This window comes from Salvia miltiorrhiza, chromosome 1, assembly GCF_028751815.1.
Source record: "Salvia miltiorrhiza cultivar Shanhuang (shh) chromosome 1, IMPLAD_Smil_shh, whole genome shotgun sequence".
NCBI lineage: Eukaryota > Viridiplantae > Streptophyta > Magnoliopsida > Lamiales > Lamiaceae > Salvia > Salvia miltiorrhiza.
Window position 1 is genome coordinate 35,854,891 of NC_080387.1, and position 22,311 is coordinate 35,877,201.

At 34.4% G+C, this 22,311-nt stretch overlaps 2 protein-coding genes across 2 annotated transcripts; both read right to left on the reverse strand.

The window, feature by feature from the left end:
* Nucleotides 1–9,672: 9,672 nt before the first annotated feature.
* On the reverse strand, nt 9,673–10,617 carry LOC131022896 (auxin-induced in root cultures protein 12-like). The gene has a single exon (XM_057952440.1). It carries the CDS (start codon nt 10,541–10,543, stop codon nt 9,797–9,799), a length of 747 nt encoding a protein of 248 aa, XP_057808423.1. The 5' UTR covers nt 10,544–10,617; the 3' UTR covers nt 9,673–9,796.
* Nucleotides 10,618–14,248: 3,631 nt separating this feature from the next.
* On the reverse strand, nt 14,249–15,031 carry LOC131007178 (uncharacterized). The gene is made up of 2 exons (XM_057934352.1): nt 14,722–15,031; nt 14,249–14,661 (listed from the first exon to the last, which is right to left on the reverse strand). The coding sequence occupies exons 1-2, from the start codon at nt 15,029–15,031 to the stop codon at nt 14,249–14,251; spliced, it is 723 nt and encodes a 240-aa protein (XP_057790335.1).
* Between the last annotated feature and the right edge of the window lie 7,280 nt (nt 15,032–22,311).

The window sequence follows — 22,311 nt, forward strand, 5'->3', positions numbered from 1 at the left end:
CCTTTTCTTCTTTTTTCTTCCGACAATGGCGGAATCCGACCACGGTTCTTCGTCTGATTCATCTGACGGTGTAGCTCACGCGATCATGGACGAGATAGAGTTGCAGAAACAATTGCTTGCTCAAATCTACACCCAACCGGCGCCCGGGACGTGTTAAACGTCCCCGGTCTTACGTCCACCGTGATCGAGAGGAAGCCCATCTACGTCTTATGTAAGACTACTTCAACGACAATCCGACGTACAGACCCACATTTTTCCAACGGTGTTTTCGAATGCAGAAGGAGCTGTTCTTGCGCATCGTCGCGGCTGTTCAAGGTGAAGATATTTACTTCCAGATGACCACTGATGCAATAGGTCGGGACTCTCTCTCCCCTTTGCAGAAATGCACGCCGGCTATCTGCCAATTAGCCACCGGTGTCAGTGCGGATACTTTCAAGAAGATGCAAGAATCGGCATGAAAGGATGTCGAACATGCTTTTGGAGTCCTTCAAGCTCGGTGGGGAATCATTCGCAGTCCCGCGCGAAATTGGTACCTGGAGCACCTCCGGGACATCATGCTGTGTTGCATCATTCTCCACAACATGATTGTGGAGCACGAAGGTGAAGGAGCAACCAATTGGAGAGATGACGACACGGGACATGGGGCGTCTAGCAGTGACTCGACGGAGAGTGGTCGAGCAACCCCAGTTTCCTTCGAGGAATATGTGCAAAGAGATACCCTTCTCCGAGATAGGCAGCTGCACGCCGCGCTCCAATATGATTTGATGGAGCATGTTTGGGCACGTTTCGGACCTCTAGGGCCGGAATAGTTATTTGTAGTATTTGTTTTTATTTTATTAAGTTTTATGTAATTTTTAGGATTTCAAAATTAATGCAATTTAAATTTGAAGTAAATTGTGTGATTTAAATTTATGAAATTAAACTTAAATGAAAAATGGAAAAATCACAACTAAAAAAATCATGTAGGCTATCATGTAACCCCAATGCAGCCTCTTTATATCATGTGGTTCCCCCTCATAAAGTAAGCTATCATATAAGCTATCATGTAACACCAATGTGAATGTTCTCAGCGGCTATTAGCCCAATTTAATACAAAAAATAATCAAAGGCTTTTAATTCAAAAAAGAAATAAATAATAATCAATGGCTTTGAATTGAAGGTCACGTGGGCCAAAATTTGTGGCAGTTGACTCGCTACAACTGTCGAATTTCAAAGCAAATCTCATTTACGTCAAAATACAATCAACGGCATTTATTATTGTGTTCCATTTTCATTTTAATTTTTTTTCTTATTGAGTTTTCTTTCATACATAGTTTCCATTTCCATTGCAGCGATTTCAAGTACCTGTTATATTAGACTTTGACATTTGATGTTGACAATAAGTATTGGTAATTCACACATATGTCAAATTAAAATGTTCCCCTCGTCAAGCTTGTCAAAATCTAACATCTTATTAAAATTAAGTACTCGAACAACAAGAACTCAAAAGTTTATGTCATTGAAAACCAAGATTAAGAGTTCATAATCAAAGAGAAGATGAATAAATATAACAAATTGCTTTTGCTTGTACATATGATCGATAAGTCAAATTTGAACTTGGTCAAGTCATTATCGGACAATGGACAAATCCAAAATTCCAAAAGGGTCATCTTCTAATCACTATCAACTGAAGATAGAAAGCAACTAAATTTCATTTAAGAATAGTTTTTTGTTATCATTTTAAATAAAAGTTTTTATTTAAACCACTATATATGTATCTATGCATTATTTTAATGAATAAATTTAGCAATTGATTTCAAATCATGAAGAAAGTGATTTTTTTTTTTAATTTAATGGTGGATGTATCAATTTTATTGAAAACTACATTAATCTCACGATAAATATAGTTCTTACAATAACCGCACCAATATATATATATATATATATATATATATATATATATATGTGTGTGTGTGTGTGTGGTCATATTCAATGGAGACCACTAAATATTCAAAGAACAGATACCAAATCTCAACCGTTGATCTTATCTAATCTAACGGTCACCATTTATTCACGCCATGTTCAACGAGATTTTTTTCGTGAACATATACAGGGTCGAATCCCACAACCCCAAAAAATTAGCATTTATTCACGTCATGAACGGATTTGATGAATGTTCAACGGAATTACTGATATGTTCAACGAATTTGATAAACGTTCATCAAATCTGTTGAACATGGCGTGAATAAATGGTGACCGTTAGATTAGATAAGATCAACGGCTGATATTTGGTCTCTGTTCATTGAATATTTAGTGGTCTCCATTGAACTCTTCCTTATATATATATATATATATATAGGAGAAAGTTAGATGGAGAAACAAATGTTTGCAACAAAAGGAGAAGCAATCCAGCCGTTAATCTTATCTAATCTAACGGTTAGCGTTTGTTCGTTTAACGTTAAATGGGAATTGTGTTGAACTTATACAGGGTTCGAACCCCCAAACCCCCAAACGTTCAATAAAATTATTGGTATTTTCAACCGCTTCTACTGACATGTTCATGACATGTTCAATATTTCTCTATTCTCTACTTATATATCCTTCTCCATAAATGGGAGTGCCACCGCTGATCGAAGGCGTTGGAAGAGGCGGCGCCGCGCTGAGGGATTCGAACCCTAGGCCGCGCGGGGTGGTTGGGGCGTTCACGGTGACGGGGGCGCAGAGATGGAGAGAAGAGATAGACGTTCGTGGCGGGGAGGAATTGTTCGTTGCGTGGGTGGAGAAGAATAGAGAGAGAGAGAGAGATCTATCTTAGAATGTCAGTACAGCATCGGCATTGCTAGCGATCTAGGCCCTTACTCTGGCTTTTCACGCTTACTCTCTATTTGATGATTGAGAGAAGTGCTCCCGTTTTGAGTTTTTTCGGATATATGAATCTTACCAATTGTAGTATCTTCATTTGTAATCTTAGCCTTTGATTCAAGATTGATTAACGACTCATATTGCGTCTCCTTTCTCCATCTAACTTTGTGTTTCCATAGAACTTTACCCTATATATATATATATATATTTTTATATATAGGGTAAATGGTATCAATGAAATCTTTCATATATGATGAGATTTTAGATTAATTTGTAGGCGTTGATTTAATGTATTTTATTGTCTGTTATTTATATGGAGGGGAAAAAATTTACCTGAATTCGAATTCTGGAGGGAACGAAAATTATACTAATTTTTTTAATATTATTATTCAACACTATATATATATATATAGGGGAAATGATTTCAATGAAATCTCTCGTATATGATGATGAGATTTTAGATTGATTTGTAGGCGTTGATTTAATGTATTCTATGGCTGTTATTTATATGGAGGGGAAAAAAATTATCTGAGTTCGAACTTTGGAGGGAGCGAAAATTATACTAATTTTTTTTAATATTATTATTCAACACTATATATTACCTTATTCATCATTGTATATTAACTTATTCATTAATCCCACATCTCACGAAAAATAGTAATCTCACTGTAACTTAACCACGTATATATCCAAATAAAAGCCAAAACACAATCTAGTGCAAGCAAAATTATAACTATCTTATTATGTCTTTAAATCCGAATCTGAGCACTATCCGTCAGAATAAGAAATATTTAATCATATTAGAGAAGACTAATATACTACTATATGACTCACCTCGCTATCAATCGTGCCAATGTATATTTTCAACATATTTGTTGTTTCTATATATTATTTACTCTGTTTTTATAATAGTAACCTCTCTCTTTATTTTGATTAAATAAGCTTTTGTTGCAAGTCATTGTCTACTTTTGCTAGTTAAAGCAAGATAGCATATGGGGCACGACTTGGTATTTACTTCCTATAGTTGTGGGCTTTCTGTCTAGTTTTGTTGGACAGTTAGGAATATGACAAATCAAGAAAGCACTAATCTTAGAGAAATAGAGTAACAAACTCCAATTACTTTTTTCTACTTTATCTTAAGTGGTCCAATTTCCCACTACATCTCATCATTTTTCCTCTGTATTTTTAAGACCTTAAGTTGAATGGTTAAATTATTATTGACTCCCTTTATAACCATATTAAAACAAGTCGATCCAAAAAAAATTACCTACCCATTTGTTAAATATGGCCTTTTAACGACTTTAGATAATGTTTCGAAAAACGAGCGTTTTTGTTATCTTCATATTAATAGGTCCCTACAATTTTTGTTCTCAATGTGTACAAGAATAAAATAAAGCTATTCGTCCCGTAGAAGTTAAAGCGTTTTTTGTACACAAAATTTAAAGAACTATTGTTTAATTATTTAAATATATTTTTAAATTTATGATTAAATAGTTATCTATATAATTAATAATTTAAATTATTTTCAAGTTCAAATTTTATTTTTACTTTTAATTCATATATAATTAAAAAACATCCCCAACTCATCTTCTTTCCCACCAAATCCTCAGTAACCCCGCCGGTCTTCCTCCCCCAACCCGGCCAAATCTCCAGCAATCCCGCCAAATAAAGCCTCATTTGTTTTGGCCAAAAATAAGAAAACGGGCATATTTTTTCTTATAAAATTGAATAAAGAAGAAAGGTGATGAACACGAGCGAATTCCTTGACCAAAAAAAAATTGTGGCATGTTCCAAACATTATATACAAAAAAAATTTCAATTAAACGTTGGAAACTGAAAATATATGTAATATGTGAGTTGGAGACTGAAATTCGTCCGATTTCTTGGTCCTTTTCTTTTGTTTTAACAATTTCAAAACATATCGAGAATTCCTACAAAATAAATTTGATGAAAATGCTTAGAATAGTCTATATCATTAATTATCATACACAAAATCAACTCAGGCCTAATTAATTAAGCATAATTAATGATTAGTGATGCACCAAAATGAGCAGTAAAATGTGGGAAACACGACACGTCGTGTTGATGGTGGGCAAGATGCCAAACTATGTTACTTAAAAGGTAATTTGACGTGACAAATTCTGCTTCATTACACTAATAAAAACACCAAGAAAAGATGCTTATAAATGCTTGTTTTTGCATGGGGTAAAGCTAAAAGGAAGCATAATAATTACAGGCTAGTCAAAATAATTTTATAGGGGGGAAATAAGAGATTTTATTACTCAGGTCAGACTACCATTAATTTCAAAAAAAAAATTAAAAAAACAAACAATGTATTAGGAGAAATAAAGCAACGGATCAATATATGACATTGATTTGGTTGGATTTTGAATAAGAACGAACGAGATATATGCAAGAATGAGAACGAACGACAATATAAAACACATAGCATATTTATGTTTTAATGTATCCAGTCTTTTGTTGTGTAATATGCATGTTTTTTTTAACAATATGCATATTTATATTTTATTATATGCATTTTTTTGGGAGTTCGGTCACTTTTTTTTTTCTTTGATTTATAGTGAAATTCAACAAATTTCTCTATTGGTCATCGGTCAAAAAAGAGAGGGGGCGATTCCAATGGAATTGATGTTGTTCCAGCTACAATACATATTTGAGAGAGAAATGAACGGAGGATATTAGACGGTGGTGACGGCGCAATAGAATATACTCCCCCCATCCACATAAAGTAGTCACTTTTTGATATTTTAGAGGGTTAATTGCATGAAAATACACGAACTTTAGTCGCAATTTCATTTTGCACATGACTTTTGAAACTTACATTTTAAATCATGAACTTTACATTCGTTCCAAATTTTCCTTAAAATTGAGCTCCAGTCACCGGAGAGCTGATGTGGCGCCTATGTGGCAGCCGGGTATGTGCCATTTAAACAGCCGGAAGTTTGCAGACATGGAAACGACGTCGTTTTGTAAAACGACGCCATTTAAACAGCCGAAAGTCGTCGCCGGCCGCGGCGGCAGCAAAGAGGCTGGATTTTAATGCTAAGACTGTTGTTGTTGCTTCAATTACTGATTTTAATGCTAAGACCGTCCAAAAAGGAGGAGTTAGCTTTGTCATAAACCACGAGACAGAGAGAGGAGGCGGTTGGCTGCCATTTTCGTCGAACCGGGGGCAAGACGTTGAACGGCAGCCTCGTCGACTCCGGAGCTGCAGCTTTTGAAAAAGGGAGAGATAGGCAGCGGCTTCAGCTTTGCATCTAGAAAGAGAGGAAATACGCCGAAATGGAGCTAGGGCTCAGTTTAGCTTCCTAAAATTTGAGGTGAAACTTTAGAAGTGAGAAATAAACGGAGGGATTTCAAAGAGGGAGAGAAACACGAATTGAAGAAAGAGTGGAGCAGAATCCACTCGCCGGTTCTACAACGGCGGCGGCGAATTCCAGATTAAGGAGGAGAAGGGGAAAGCCTACACTGCCGGAGAAGAGCCGCGGCGAATTCCAGATTGAGGGAACTAGGGCTTTCGATTTGGGGATTGAGAAACGCGGTATTAAAACGACGTCGTTTTGTGCTACGTCGTTTGAACTAATGACGTGTCACATACGTGTGGCATGTTTGAAGACATGTCATCTTTCCGGCTGCCGGAGCTCAATTTTAAGGAAAATTTGGAACAAATGCAAAGTTCATGATTAAAAATGTAAGTTTCAAAAGTCATGTGCAAAATGAAATTGCGACTAAAGTTCGTGTATTTTCATGCAATTAACCCTATTTTAGATATACACAAAACTTAGTTCCTTTCCATTTGTTTATATACCCCATCATATATCTGTCATTTTCTCCACTCACAATATAATAAATTAGCATGAGGGGCTTTGGCAAATAAAATCACAAATTATTCGAAATTACAATTTTAACGTGATATTTGAAGTGCGGCGAATTAAATCACAATATTTTCAATTTTTGCATTTATGTCCTTCCAATTTTTCTTCGATCGCCGAAGTGCTGAATTGTAGCTTACGTGGAGACCTCTTGTTGGGAACTTAATGAAATATTCTAATCCTAGTTTTGATGATACCAAAATCAATAGGTTTCACTTGTAATAGACTAGAACTGTTCGAACTCAAGTGTTAAAGTTCTTTTTCTAATTTAGTTGTTGTTCTGAAGACTGAAGACTGAAGTTGCCGACTGATATAACGATAAAGGCAACGTCAAATACTGATATTTGACTATCCAGTCCAAGAATCAGTTACGACTGATTATTTAATGCGAGCCACGTGGATTCAGCGGACTGATACTATAGTCAAGTATCAGTTAAACATTCTTCGTCGGACTGAACTTCTAAAGTTTAAAGGAAGCCACGCACTCCAGAAGTACAGCCGCATTAAATGCAAAGATCTCAGGATCGTCCTTTCTCTGTAGAGGCTATTCCTTTTGGTGATCACCTTTTCAGAGATGTCCTATCTCCTGCTCCTCAAAAGTAACTGTTCTAACCAAACAAAGGAACCTCGAAGATTGAAGCCTCAGCCCAAGTTCAAATTACTTTCTAACGGAAGAATTCTTGAAGACCATTTCAGCCAACGGATCTATTTAAGACGTCTCTTATAAATAGAGCTCAAGGATCACTTCAATCTTAACCGATTCAACTACATAAGCTGAAACGCTGTCGAATTCGTTACTTAGCATTCAAAGCCCTTCCAAAGTTTGAATCGAAGAAGAGAATCACAAAGCCAAAAATCAGTCACTGCTGATTACATACATTCTCTTAGAACTTAGGCAAATATTGTATATCCAAAGCCTAGGTATAACTGATTACAGAGAACTTGTTCTTCGTAATCTAGTTGGCAAGTTTTCGAACCTCTTTTCAATCGACCGAATCGAGAGTTTGAGTAGTAAGGAGTTCAGACTAGTGCTCTGTCTCCGAAGAGATCTTAGTGCGCTAAGAGTGAGAAATACAACCAGGTGTGTTGGTACTGAAGATAGGATCTTCAGTTGTCCAGGTTTGTTGTGCACCCGTAAGCACACGTCCAGGTTTGCTGTGCACCCGTAAGCATATGCCTAGTGAAGTTGTCAGTCTGATCAACTGGCCGTGGATGTAGGAAGTATTTTCCGAACCACGTAAAAATCTCTGTGCTATTTATAGCTTTCAGTATTTACCTTCTTACTTGTGCTCATACTTTCTTAAACTGAAAATTGATTAATTGCAAAGAGAAACTTAACTGCTGACAACGTGATTAATCTCACAGGCTATTTCGAAACAAAAGTTTTTCGCTGCGTGTGTTATTAGTATAACTGATCTATCTTCAGATAATCAGTAAGATTCATAACATCTCTCTGTTTAACAAACTCAACTGAAGCCTTACGTGTATCAGTTAAAGTCTTTGACTTAACTGATAACTCTTTATTGAAGAGTATTCAGTATCAGTCGTCAACCTTGTTTTGATAAAACTCTTTTAACTAAAGGTTGAGTCAGTTTGTATTTCAAAGTTTCATTTTCAAAAATAGCCTATAGGTGTATCCCCCAATACACCTATTCGAGACCCTCTGGACCTAACACCTCTTATCCACCTATAATACATTTATCTCTTTCTTATTTTTCATTTTATTTCTTCGGTTTTTCAATTTTTTTTTGAATTATTTCGATTTTTCGGTTTGGTTTATTTGGTTAATTTGATTCGGTTCAATTTTTTTTAAAGATCAAATACAAATTTGATTTCGTTTGGTTTTAACAAAAATCGAATGCACACGCTTGACGCAGTTGATTCGCTCAATAGCTCTCTGAGGCGAAGGCTGAAGAGGAAAGCTTACATTTATCGGGATCGTGAAACCTGTGCTGAACATATCGTCGTTGTTTAACGAAGTTCTTGAAGGAAGGCTCCACCGGTGACATTCAATGCCAATAGCTCCTACTACACGATAGAGTACTCTACTTAACTGACAACATCTATCCTAATTACTCAACTTTTGTGAAGAGTCATCCATTCTCATCGAACGAGAAAAATAAGAGATTCAAGTTGATACAAGAAGCTGCTCGAAAGGACATAGAACTAGTTTTTGACGTCCTTTAAACCCGTTGGGCTATTATCAAAGGACTAGCTTGTGTTTGAAAGAATGAGCAATTGAGCGACATCATATTTGCGTGCATCATTTTACACAACATTATCATTGAAAAGGAACGCGACTGCACATCGAAATGGGAAGAAAATGGCAACCATGAGGCTTCGAGTAGCTTGGCTACATCTCATCCTCGCACCGCAGCTCTGTCAGAATTCCGACAATATTTGGCTCGACAATCCCCCATTTGTGACCGCCAAATTTATAATTGCATGATTCTCATCAACTCAAATTTAATCGAGCACATTTGGGCTCGATTTAGTCCGATCGAGCCATAATTAAATTATTATAATTTTAGTTTAGTTATTATGTTTTATTTTAATTAATCTAATATGACAATTAATTTTAATAAAATATTAAATTTAAAATTAAAAAGGTAAACGATATAAAATGAAAATGCAAAAATTACAACTTCAATTAGAACTCTTTGCTAGGCTCTTAAGTGAAACCACACACTCAGACTCAACTCAGAGGGACTCTATATGATGTGCATGTGTAAGTCAAACGGTAAAAGGTTTAATGTTTAAGGTTAAAGATTTTGGATTCGAGTCTTTTGTAGTGCAATCTTTAAATTTTTTTATTTGATAATGTTAATTTATAAAAAAAAAAAAGAGACCTTCTATGGTTGGAAATGCTCCAACGCTATTTTTTTTTTGTGGATGGTGATATTTTTAAAATGAGATCAGATGTATACATATATAAATATGTTACAAAAATAAAAACAAACTTTTTATTTCCAAAAAGCTAAAAAGTGTCGTTTACAAAAACAAATTATTGTTAACCATTCTCGTGAATGAACAGTGTGAAAAATTAGAAACATTCCTAAAATCTAAAATCCAAAAATGGAAATCCCAAGCAGCGCACAAATTCCATAATCCCCCAATCTACTCCCCCAAGCCCTAGCGCCTCCATTCACATTCCCGCTCACCCCCCCGCCCGGCGCGGCCGCGACAATCGGCGCCGGTGCCGGTGACGGCGATCCGCCGTCTTCCGCCGTTCCGGCAAGTTGCAGCGTGTTCTTCGAGGCCAGATTATCCGGCGCGAACGCGTGCTTCGCCGGCACGCCGTCGACTACGGCTGACCCGACCTGCCAGACCTGGTTCACCGCGGCCTTGCTCCCCGCTGGCAGCGCCAGCACGGCGAAGATCGTGATGGCGCCCTTCGACGACTCCGCGCGCTTGCTCAGCACGCCGTAGGAGATCGGCGACTCGGAGATCGGGCCGTACGAGGTGATGTTGTACGTCTTCACCACCGTAGATCCGTTCGCCGCCGCGAACGCGACCAGCGATTGGGAGCCCACCATGCCGGTGCCGGTAGGGTTCAGCGCCCACGCCACCCAGCCTTCGGGCTTCGCCGGAGGTGCGGTGAAGGCGACGGAGAGCGTCGGCATCGGCTTCGCCGCCGCGTCATAGCTCCAGTGGATAGAAGCCTTGAGCGTTGGGAGGTCGGTGCAGCTGGCAAATGTGAGATTGTGCTGAGAGAACGTCTGCGATTTGCAGGTGAGTGACAGCGCCGGAGAGGCGAGCAGAGCCATGGCGACGGCGATTAGAAGGAGGAGAGAGGAGGAAGCGGCCATGGCTGGTTGTGTTGGGAGCTGTGGAGGGAGACAGATATTTATGGAGGGGTTTATATAGAGGAGAAGCCGCAGTTAATAGGGACAAATAATTAAGGTTAAATTCTAATAGTTTCGTCATTTTTGTAAAGCTAATAATTCATAATTAATAGTAATACTCATTTTGTCCATAAAAGTGTGCCCATTTCTTTTCGTATGAGTTTTAAAAATGTTAGCTAAATATATTTTTTTAGGGGAATAATGAATTTACATTATTTATAGTGTTATGAGTGGAAAAAGTGCTACCAATGATAATTTATTTTAAATAAATTGAGATTTTGAAATTTAAATATAAGAAATAATATCTAAAAATAAAAAATATGAACGAAAATGATCGAACTAAATGTGCGCAATTTTTATATAACAGCGGAAGTATATGTTTGTGTTAATAGGTAAAAATGTTATATTCCTTAGGTTGTATGTTAAAAATGCATACGTTATAAACTTAAGCATTTTATGTTCAAATTTAAGCAAATAACCTATTTTACCATTTGATGTTGATAGTTTTGTTTGATTTTTTGTGAAAGGTCTTACACCTTTAATCGATTTGATAACTATCAGTCATAAATACGTAAGAAAAATTTGAAAAAGAAAATACTCCATCCGTCCCACTGTATCTGAGACTCTTTCTATTTTGGGCATCCCACTGTAAGTGAGACCTTTCCTTTTTGGGTAAAAGCTTTTCCCTTTAAACACCTTTTCACTTTTTCACCTACACACAAAATACACATTTCTTAATTCTCGTGCCCAAAAAAAAGGTCTCACTTACAGTGGGACGGATGGAGTAATTTGACAGCTATCAGTCGAGAGTCATCTAACCGTTGGGTGGTTAGATCATCTAGTCGCCCAAATCATCTAGCTACCCGATAAAATCATATCGTCCAGTGAAATGATCCAATCATCCGGACGGCTAGATAAACTCTTGACTGATAGTTATTAAATCGTGTTTATATATTTATGACTGATAACTGTCAAATCGATCAAAATATATAAAAACTTTTAAAAAAAAATCAGCAAAAATCATCAACATCAGAGATATTTAAAAAATAAAGCATAAGAAACTTGTATTTGTAAAATAAAATAGGACATTTTTCAATTAAGTTAAATATAACTTAAGTAAAACGGGTATATATATGTTTTGTGCGAAGTGGAAAAGATTCTGTTCACAGATAAATAAACTTATTAGGATACGTAGGATTGCTACGTAACCACCATAAAGTCGAGTGTTATAATTCCTTCATTCATACTTACAAAAATCAAAGTAATCAAAATCCATTTATGAACAATAGTTGGTAGGATGTTCTTTGTTGCTATCCAAAATATCATACTTTTTTTTTTGATAAATTAAAAACTAAATAACGAAATTTAAAAAATTGGAACATGATAGATTTTAATCCAAAATCTCTAACTTTCAACATTAATTATATATTGCTATATCAATACACGCACCAAACGATCATACTTATTTGCATAAACAGTGTGGTCAAAGATTCTTTTCCCGACTCAAAGAAAAGAAATAATTAGGAGAACAGAGAATTTATTAGGAAATAGGGATGAGGCCAAGTGTTTTACAATTTTGCGTGTGTTATTATATCTCATATTCAATCTATTGTTTTAATAATATTGACGATGAAGCACAGTCTGTTGGTAAGACGTTTCTCCTTCAACCAATAGATCAGGGATTCGAGTCACCTAGAGGGTTAGAGTGTGAGTGTGTTTTTCCTTTATTTGATTAATAACAATTTTTTTTAAAAAATAATATTTTATAAAAATAAAATTTAATTTAATATTATGAATTATATTTAATTTTTATTTTAAGAATTAAATTGTAAAAGATAATATACCATAATTTTAAATTTATCAATTTATTATTAGTTAATAAAAATAAAATTAAATGATAAAAATAGTAATTATATAATCTAATTGGATGGAATAAGTCCCACTTAATAATTATAAATTTAAAAGCATATAAAATTGAAATTGAAGAAAAAAAAATTGTACGTGTGTTGAATTAGTGGTAGGAGGTTAATACTCAATTCCCGAGGTCTTGAATTTGATTCTTCGATCACATGGGCTTTAAATTTTATTATTTACTTATGTTTTTTTAACAAAATAAATTAATTAATTTTAGTTGCGCGAATTGCGGTGCGGAGGGGGTGGGATGTTAGACGACGTTGACTTAATGACTTGAGGCAAACTCAGTTTACAAGTTTATAAATGCGGTCACATTAATAGCTTAATAGTAAATTATATAAATAGGATATTCCTTTCTCTCGCTATAGGACGGGATGCGCAGGAGCCAAAAATTTGATAGACAACAATCAAATTTTAGCAATTATGAGTAAGACAAATAAATAAAATAAATTGAATGTTGTTTATAAGATCATTTCTAATGTCTCATGTAATCGCTTAAGCACGCCTTGTCCGGTTTAATTGATCATACACAATCGAGTTTCATGGCACAACGAGCAATTTACGATAATGTTTGATTGTATTTAAAGCCATTCATTCGATGTAGAGGATAACCAAGTGGAAGTATGGTGAAATGGCGTTGAAGTATGGTGAAATGGCGTTAAAGATTTACATCAGTAAAGCATGTGACACTACATTAATTTGATCGAACATCGACAAATTATAAATCTCAAAATTCTACAGTAACACTGTCATCAATTTAATTGAACATCGACGAATCATAAATCTCAAAATTCTACAGTAACACAGTCATCAATTTGATCGAACATCGAGGAATCATAAATCTCAAAATTCTTCAGTAACAAAGGTTATAGATGGACTTCATCCAAAGTCAAAATAAATATCGGTAAATTAATTACCTACGATTTTATTTATCTGCCGCTGCTGATTACCGACAAACTCATTGACAATTATTTCGTCGTTTTGCTATCAAAGTCAGAGTTAGGTTGGAAAATACTGCGGCTCAAGTGTCGAGCAATACAGAAGCTACTCGTGGGCTCGAGTGAGGGCTCTTGCGAAAATTCTTGTTTTGGTGGGCCCAAATTGCATAATTATAACTAATTAATCAATCTGTTATTACCTTTTCTATCATACTTTATCACTTTATTACATTTTCTCTCATACTTTATCACTTTATTACCTTCTCTCTCATACTTTATCACGTTTATACTACACACTTAGAGCATCCACAATGGAGAGCCAAGGTGGGCTCTTAAATGTGGTCCCCACCATTTAAAAGCCCATCCCTTGGCTCTCTAATTTGTATTTTCATTTTCCATTTAATTTTATTGATGTTTTTAATTAAAATTAACTTTACTTTTAACAACTCAAATTTCATTAAATTAAAAATCAAACATTACATTAAATAATAATAATAAAAAAAATAATAATGAAAAATTACATTAATTTCGATAAAATTAAATTTACGAGTTATGGCTCTACGGGACCAAAGCATGCCCATATATGCTCGACTAAATCATCGCAGAGGTGAGTGTGCAGTCGACTGTCCTTCAAGTTTGCGTTTCGGGTAAAAAAGGCGGCGAATTTCGGTGGTGCTCCGGTATTGAACTGTGTTTGAGGAATGCTGCTTGATCCCTCACCAGCGTCGCCATCCCAAGTTGTTGCAATCTTTCCTTCATCCTCAATTATCATGTTATGCAATATGATGCACGTAAACATGATGTTGTTCATATGCTCCTACTTCCATAGACGAGACGAGCCTCTAATTATACCCCAACGAGCTTGAAGAATGCCAAAAGCTCGTTCCACATCCTTCCTTGCAGCTTCTTGCATCACTTTGAACCTTCGCTTCTTCTCGTCGCTCGGAAATGCGAAGCTTTTGACGAATACCGACCAGTCCGGATATATGCCGTCAGTTAAGTAGTAGCCTCTGGTGTGGTGGGAATTATTGGCGAGGAAATGCACCGCTGCTTCATTGCCCGATAGGACGTCATTGAATAACGTGGATTGGTTGAGAATGTTGATGTCATTATTTGACCCAGCGATTCCGAAGAAGGCGTTCCATATCCACAAATCTTGTGAAGCTACAGCCTCTAATATAATCGTGGGCTTGCCCTGATCCCCTCGAGTGTAAGCGTCATGCCAAGCCACTGGACAATTCTTTCAAGACCAGTGCATGCAGTCTAGGCTCCCCAACATTCCTGGGAAACCATGTTTGGCCTTATGCATTGCAGTGAGTCGTTGAACGTCGGCAGTGGTTGGCCTCCTCAAATATACGCCGCTAAATTTCCGAACAACGGCTTTACAGAATTTCTTCAAGCACGCCAACGCCGTCGTTTTGCCTATACGAAGATATTCGTCACAACAATCAGCTACAGTACCGTACGCCAATTGTCGAATCGCCGCTGTGCACTTCTGGATTGGTGAGAAGCCAAAACGCCCACAAGCATCAGGACGTTGTTGGAAGTAAGGATCGACTTCTAGCGCATTCACAATGTGTAGAAATAACGCCCAGCTCATGTGAAAACGACGGCGAAATAATTGTCGTCAGCAAAATAATCCCGATGAAGGCGTGCGCCACCACCTTCACAATCACGGAGAACAACTTTACGCTTCTTCTTCGGTAGAGGAGGATGATCAAATCGATATGAACTCGCCACTTGTATGAAATTTGCAGAAAGACTCATAAAAAACCTTCTGGATTTTGCATAGGATCGGGAAGAGGAGGAAATTGTGGGTTTGGAACTTCTTCGTCAGATGAAGAATTGGTGGAAGAATAATTTGAAGAATCGTTGGTTGATGACACTTTTTTTTTTTAGATTTGAGAGAAGTGAATGAGAAATATGAATGAAGAAATGAGTGTGGGATATAGAGGGAAATTGAAGTAATTAAAAAAAAAAAACAGCCGTTGAGCGACGGCTGCTTCTCCAACGGTACAATTCTCAACGGAAAAAATCTGTTTTTTTTTTTTTGCCTGAATTTGTGATTGGGCGGTGTTGGAGACGAGCCCAACCATTTCCAGTTTGAGCCGGATGCGGAGAGGGGAGGCGGGCTCGCGAGTCGGGGGAGCGGCAATGGGGGGGAGGGTGTGGATTTGGGGGGCTCGATGCCATTTCCGAGCACCCATTGTGGATGCCCTTAAAACACTAATCTACAACTCCATAAATTCCGTGTCGAAAAGAAATGTGTCATCTTGCTTGAGACGGAGGGAGCATATTTTTTACTATTAACAAAAAAGAACAACAAAAATTAAAAGTTTCCTTCTTGTGAGGGAGGGGTGCATTTGGCACACACGCACACACAAAGCGTGACAACCTGAAGAGAAATATTTGGAGGCATGCACACGTTGCGTGATGCTTGCTTTTTTCTTTTTCTTTTTTTTGATTTGCCAAATATTATTTATTAGCATATGTCATTACTTAATTTTATAACCCCCTAAAATTATAACTGTAAGATTGTTTAAGCATAAAGGATGCAATATTAATTATTTTTAACAAATACATATCATTAGAACATATGTAATTGACATTAAATGTTAGTACTAAAATATAATTCAACAAGTATAATAAATAAAAAATTAAATATGATTTGTTTCAAGGTTGTGCTCTTTTGTTGTTAATTTCATTCTAACGGGTGAATAATTAAATCAAAAGTTAGCGTGGTTGGGTCTAAACTTTTCAATAGTTCAAATTGCAATTTAGGACGTTTGATGATAAAATTGCAAATAGAAGAGGAAAACTGGACAAATAGTTCAAATTGTGATTTGATGTTTAATAGGTGTCTATATCTCAACTCCAAATTTATGCAAAAAATTAAAAGTACGAACTGCAACAAATCAAAATATTAAGGCACTAATAAAATGTTTTAAAGATGAAAATAGAGGATAATAAACAAATAAAGAGCCTTAACAACAAAATTCAAATTAATATATCTTTAGGACATGATTGGTACGTTGGAATGAAATGAAAGTGGGCATGGAAAGAAGGAAAGAATGAAATTACTATATATTTCCATGAGTTAGCATCCACAACAGATCTCTCAAAAGTAATCCTAACTTTAAATTTGAACTAAAATAATAAAAAGAGAGATAAAATGATCATCCAACAAATCACCTATATTAAGTTGGCCCACAAAAAAATTTACACCCCTCAAATTTAATCCTAAATTTACACCCCCTTAAATCTAATCCTAAACTTATAAAATAGATAATGAAAAATAGGAGAGTTGCTGTGTGCAATTGTAAAATAGGGGTTAAAAATAATTTAGAGAAAATTTTAGGAGTATTTTTAGGAGTAAAATTTTGAGAGATCTTCTGTGAATGCTCTAAGAACGAAAAGTTTACCTAAGAAAAAAGAAGAAATGGTTACGCTTAATCTAGTGGGGACGAGAATTCCAAGTGGAATGATGATTTTTAAAAAAACATTATATTAAACTGATAAATAAGACATAAGTAAAAATCACCATTTCATTCATTCTTCTATTCCATCAAGCATGTCCCTAATAATTAGTCTATATATAGTATTATTCAGTATTTACATGGCATCCATTTAGTAGGTCACCTAATATCATAGACCAAAAAGATCCTTCGGCTGCATAAATTTCAATAATATCTTATAAATTTACATATTGTGCACACAACTACAAAAATTAACTTGGGGGTATGAATCAATTTAAAAAACTGTTTGCATTACAAAAAGTAGTCATAACAATAATTTGGTAAATTCTCGGAGTCAATGTTCATATTATTCTGAAGTCATCATTAACATCTTTATTGGTGTGGTAGTTAAAACTCCAAGAACGATAAAATAGGGAGCAAGAAAATTTACATAATTATATAAATATTTCATTATCTTCGTAGTCATATTCTAGTAAGTTATTTTAATTATTTAACTGTGTTTTGCTATTTAATTTCTTAGGATTCGATGGCCCGATTTAAAGGCCTTGAATTCAGTGGTTTAGTTTGATATGTTTTTATTTCTTTGTTTCTTTTTTTGAGAGGGTTGATTTTATATGTTTTTAATCTTTTTATTTTAAAAAATATCGATTCACTGATTTCAAATAAGTGTTGGCATAATAATTATATACAGAGTAAATTAACTACAAAAAAAAAACTAAACTATTAAAACAAAAGCATAACATCCGATCCATGAAATATTAAAAAATTAAATAGCAAAACATATTTAACTCCAACAATAACTTAAATGTATATTAACAAATACAATCATCAAGCACATGCAAAACAAAAGTGAAGTGTTTCAGATTTATTAATTTATACCACGATTGGAATTTTATTTACTAGTATTAACTTAATATTCCTCTACTGCTATATACTATCATTCAGCTTCTTGCTTATAACTAAAATAACAGCAAACTATGTTAATTAACATAGTTTGCTAATATATTTTTATAAAATATAATAATCTGAAAATCGAACTTTCTATACCGAATTCCACATATTGTACATTTGTACTCTCTAATTTGAAATAAGAACTTTTTTTTTTTGACGAATTGAAATGTAACAACTTTTGGTTTATCTTCATCCTATAAAAAAGAAAGAAATACATAAAAAAAAATAGCAACCACATAATTTCCTCCCCTCCCTTTCCTGAAAGTGCGTGGCGGCAACGAAGTGTTGGCGCATTTCTCACGCATGCACACACGCACTGTATATATGTCAACGTCAACGATGGGTAGATTTTTTGCAAATTAGTCATTCCATTTTCACATTGGATATTTTGTGTAGCACAATAGGATAAACAACTAATATGATTACAATGTTTACACGAGATATTAATATCTTTATTTGCTTATTTATTTGAATTTATTACATCCTAGATTTCTCCATTTTTTTAATTTCCATAAATATTTTAAAATTTTACATCAACATATATTTTAAAAAGGTTTAAATGCATCTAAATTCACGAACTTTAGTCAAAATCCATTTTTAACACGAACTTTCAAAAATTCATTTTTATACACCAACTTTGGTACCATGTTCGATTTTAAAAATGAGTTCATTTTCGACGATTTAAAAACACACGTGGCATCTTGGATAAGCTCACTATCCTCCCCAATCCAGACGGGAAGACTGATAGGTTGGAAGATAAATGGTAGTGAGCTTACACGTCAGTGCTACATGTGTTTTTAAATTATCATAGATGAATTCATAGTTAAAATTGAACAGAATTCCAAAATTGGTGTATAAAATTGAAAATTTGAAGATCATGTTAAAAATGAAATTTGACTAAAGTTGGTGAATTTACATGCATTTAACCCTTTTAAAAACTAGTAAAATATTCCACGTCACTAGTTTATCTTTTATACCGAAATCAAACTTAACTGGGCTGAAAATTATTACAAAAAGGCCCAATTTCTGTTGGTTTTACTCAAGAAATCTAACGAATTGGGTCATAAACAATATGGCCCAAGAAATCGATCGTATCTTTTTTATTTTTTGAAATCGATCGTATCTTTAGCATATATGCGTTCAAATACACAAACTTTAGGGTAGTCTTATTTTATATATAAACTTTGAAAAGAGTTAAAAATACATAAATTTTTATTATTAATTGTAACAATTTTAAAATAAATTCAATTTCTAGATGTTCGAACTTTACAGAAATCCTACGATTTTCAAATTTTGTGTATATAAATCCTCTCAAACGATGTCGTTTAAGGATATCATACACGACATCGTTTTTTTAAAACATCCGATGAGTATACGTCAATATTTCGACTTGCATCGTCAGCTTTAATTTGAGCGAAAATTGAATTTATGATACAATTGCTACAATATCAAAATTTATGTATCTTTTTACTCATTTCAAAGTTCATGTACAAAATCAAACTATCCCAAAATTGATGTATTTATACACTAATAATAACCCTACATAAAAATAGATTAATTTGTAAATTAAATCATTATTAAGAATAAAATTGGAATTTAAAAGAAATATACAAAATCACCGCCAACAATTATGGTATTCTTTTTTCTTTTTACTTTACTAACGGAGGACCTCATAGTTTACGTATTGACTACATTATGGGATGAGATCCAGTGTCCCACAATTTTATGTGTGCCACTGTGTCCCATTCTTATATCTATTATTTTAAAAATATTTTTTATAAAAATAAAATTTATTATGATACTATGAATTATATTTAATTTTTATTTTAAAAAATTAAAATTTTTAAAAAGTATATACCACGACTTTGAATTTATTAACCTATTATTAACTAATAAAGTGAAATTAAATGATAAAAAATAATTATATACCCTAAATTGATGGAATAAACCCTAGTTAATAATCACAAAATTAAACTAAAGCATATAAAGTTGAAATTGAAGAAAAAAATATATAAGAAAATAAATAAAATTGAAAATGGGACACAAAGTGGGACATAAAGTGTGGTACACTGAATCTCATTCCATACATTATATTGATTGGATATCCCATTGAAAATGAAATTGTGCTATTGTTGTGCCATAATGTTTAAATTCTCATTTTATTTTCTTTTTTCTCATTTCGTAGATAGAATATATTTTCCACTTTTTTGTGTTATTATATTTTAAATAAAATGTATACTATACTTCTTTTTTATTATTTGTTTATTCTGCTTGACTATGAGAATTTTGTTTTTAAAATTCTTTTCTTTTTATACATCATATGTGTATATTACTTAATTTAATTTACTATTAATAATTTTGGAATTGGAATTTTTTATTTTGAATTTTAATTACAAGTTATCAGTTATAAATGAAATAACTTAAATAATACACCAGTACAATCATATAAATATTTATATTTTTATTTATTAAACTAAAATTTCGTGAAATTTTATTTATTTAATTGTCAGATAAAATATATTTTTTTATTATACTGCGAGATTAAAAAAAGGTAGATAAGTTTATAAACAGTGAAAGTTAAATTTTTAATATTATTATAGTATATTAATAACTATAAGGTGTTTGATATAAAGGTGCGTCAGATTATATTAGGAGTAAAATTTTGGAATAGCCAAAATGGATCATAAAACACAAATTATGGCCACTCATTGAAAAAACATAAATTTTGGCAATTTTTATAGCTTTGGGACGTTTTTGCCCTTAATTGGGCGGACTGGGTAGGGTCAGGAGCGCGGGTCGCGTGCCGGGTAGGATCAGGCACGCGGGTCGGGTTAGGCACTTATGGCACTATTAGTGCTATAAGTGCCAACGAAATTTTTTTTTAATCCCCCTGCACTGTCTACCCCCCCAGACCCCCGACCCCACCCACCCCAAGCCAAAAACAAAAAAAAAATTACTCCCCCTAGATAAAAATAAATCAAATTTTACTTTTGTTATTTTATTTTATGGCACTAATAGTGCCATAAGTGCCAACGAAAATCCAAAATAAAATAAAGTAAAATGGTCTTTTTAGCACTTATGGCACTATTAGTGCCATAAGTGCCAAACATGCAGAACAAATATAGAAACAACAGCAGCATCTAAACCCTAAATGGAACATTTAAACCCTAAATGGATAATCTAAACCCTAAATGAAATATCTAAACCCTAGGGGAAGTGTTTAAAAAGTTCCTTTTGACTTGGGGGTGGGTGGGGTCGGGGTCTGGGGGGTAGACAGGGCAGGGAGAGTAAAAAAAATTTTCGTTGGCACTTATGGCACTAATAGTGCCATAAGTGCCTAACCCGACCCGCGTGCCTGATCCTACCCGGCACGCGACCCGCGCTCCTGACCCTACCCAGTCCGCCCAATTAGGGGTATATTAGGCATATTGCCTAATTAATGGCCATAATTTGTGTTTTTTCAATTAGTGGCCAAATATTGTGCTTGCATGTTCAATATGGCCATTTGACACCATTGTTTCTTATATTAGTGTAACACAGATTTTTGTATTTCAATTTAATAACATACAAAAGGTGCGTAAGAATCCAAAATTGTGGATTGATGTGAGTTTATGCGTGAGTTGCTATCTGGTTATTCTCTTCAAATATTTCTTTGAGTGTTTTTTGATTTTTTTTGAAATTCTTGTAGAGAAGTTTGTCTTTTGATCTCCTTTGGATTTGGATTTAAATTTTCAATTTTCAATAATGTTGAAATCCTTGGAGGGAGTATGTCTCCTTGATCATTTTCACTTTGTTTTTGGATGACTTTGGTTAAGAACACACTATTTTCTTTGTAGAACACCTTTATTTGTTGGAGATGATTTTGTATTGATGAACTTTTTCTCCAATTCTTGAGCTCTTGCATTTGGATTTAGTAATGTTTATCGGGAGGACTTTCGTTTTGTTTCTTAGTTTAACACTGGATTTATTTGATGAAGAACACATTTAAGATATTTGAATTTTTATAGCACCAATGCAGAGGACATTAAATTTTGCGCACGAGAGAATGCTTTTTAGATGTTAGGGATAATTAACTTGTAGAGAATTCCTCCAATTCCTACTCTTCAATCTTGTCACCACTTTACTATCATCTCATTTATGCTCACCCCAACACCTTTATTTTATTTATAGATGCATGAAAAAATGGGATTATGGGCTATGGGCCACCATGTTGGGCTTTAGGGATGAAAGCATGTTTAGGTCCAAAAATCCAATTAATGATGATCAAATAGATTAATTCTAACAAATTCTTATAGCTATTGGGTCTTTGAAGTAGACTAGCTAGTTACTATTTCCTGTTGTGATTTTCTTTGAATGTTGTTTATTGTTCTAGAGCTTAGTGATTTTTTTAAGACTCTTAAATCTCTTATGTTTTGAATAAATGGTGGTTAAATGCGCAAATTTGTGTATCTAT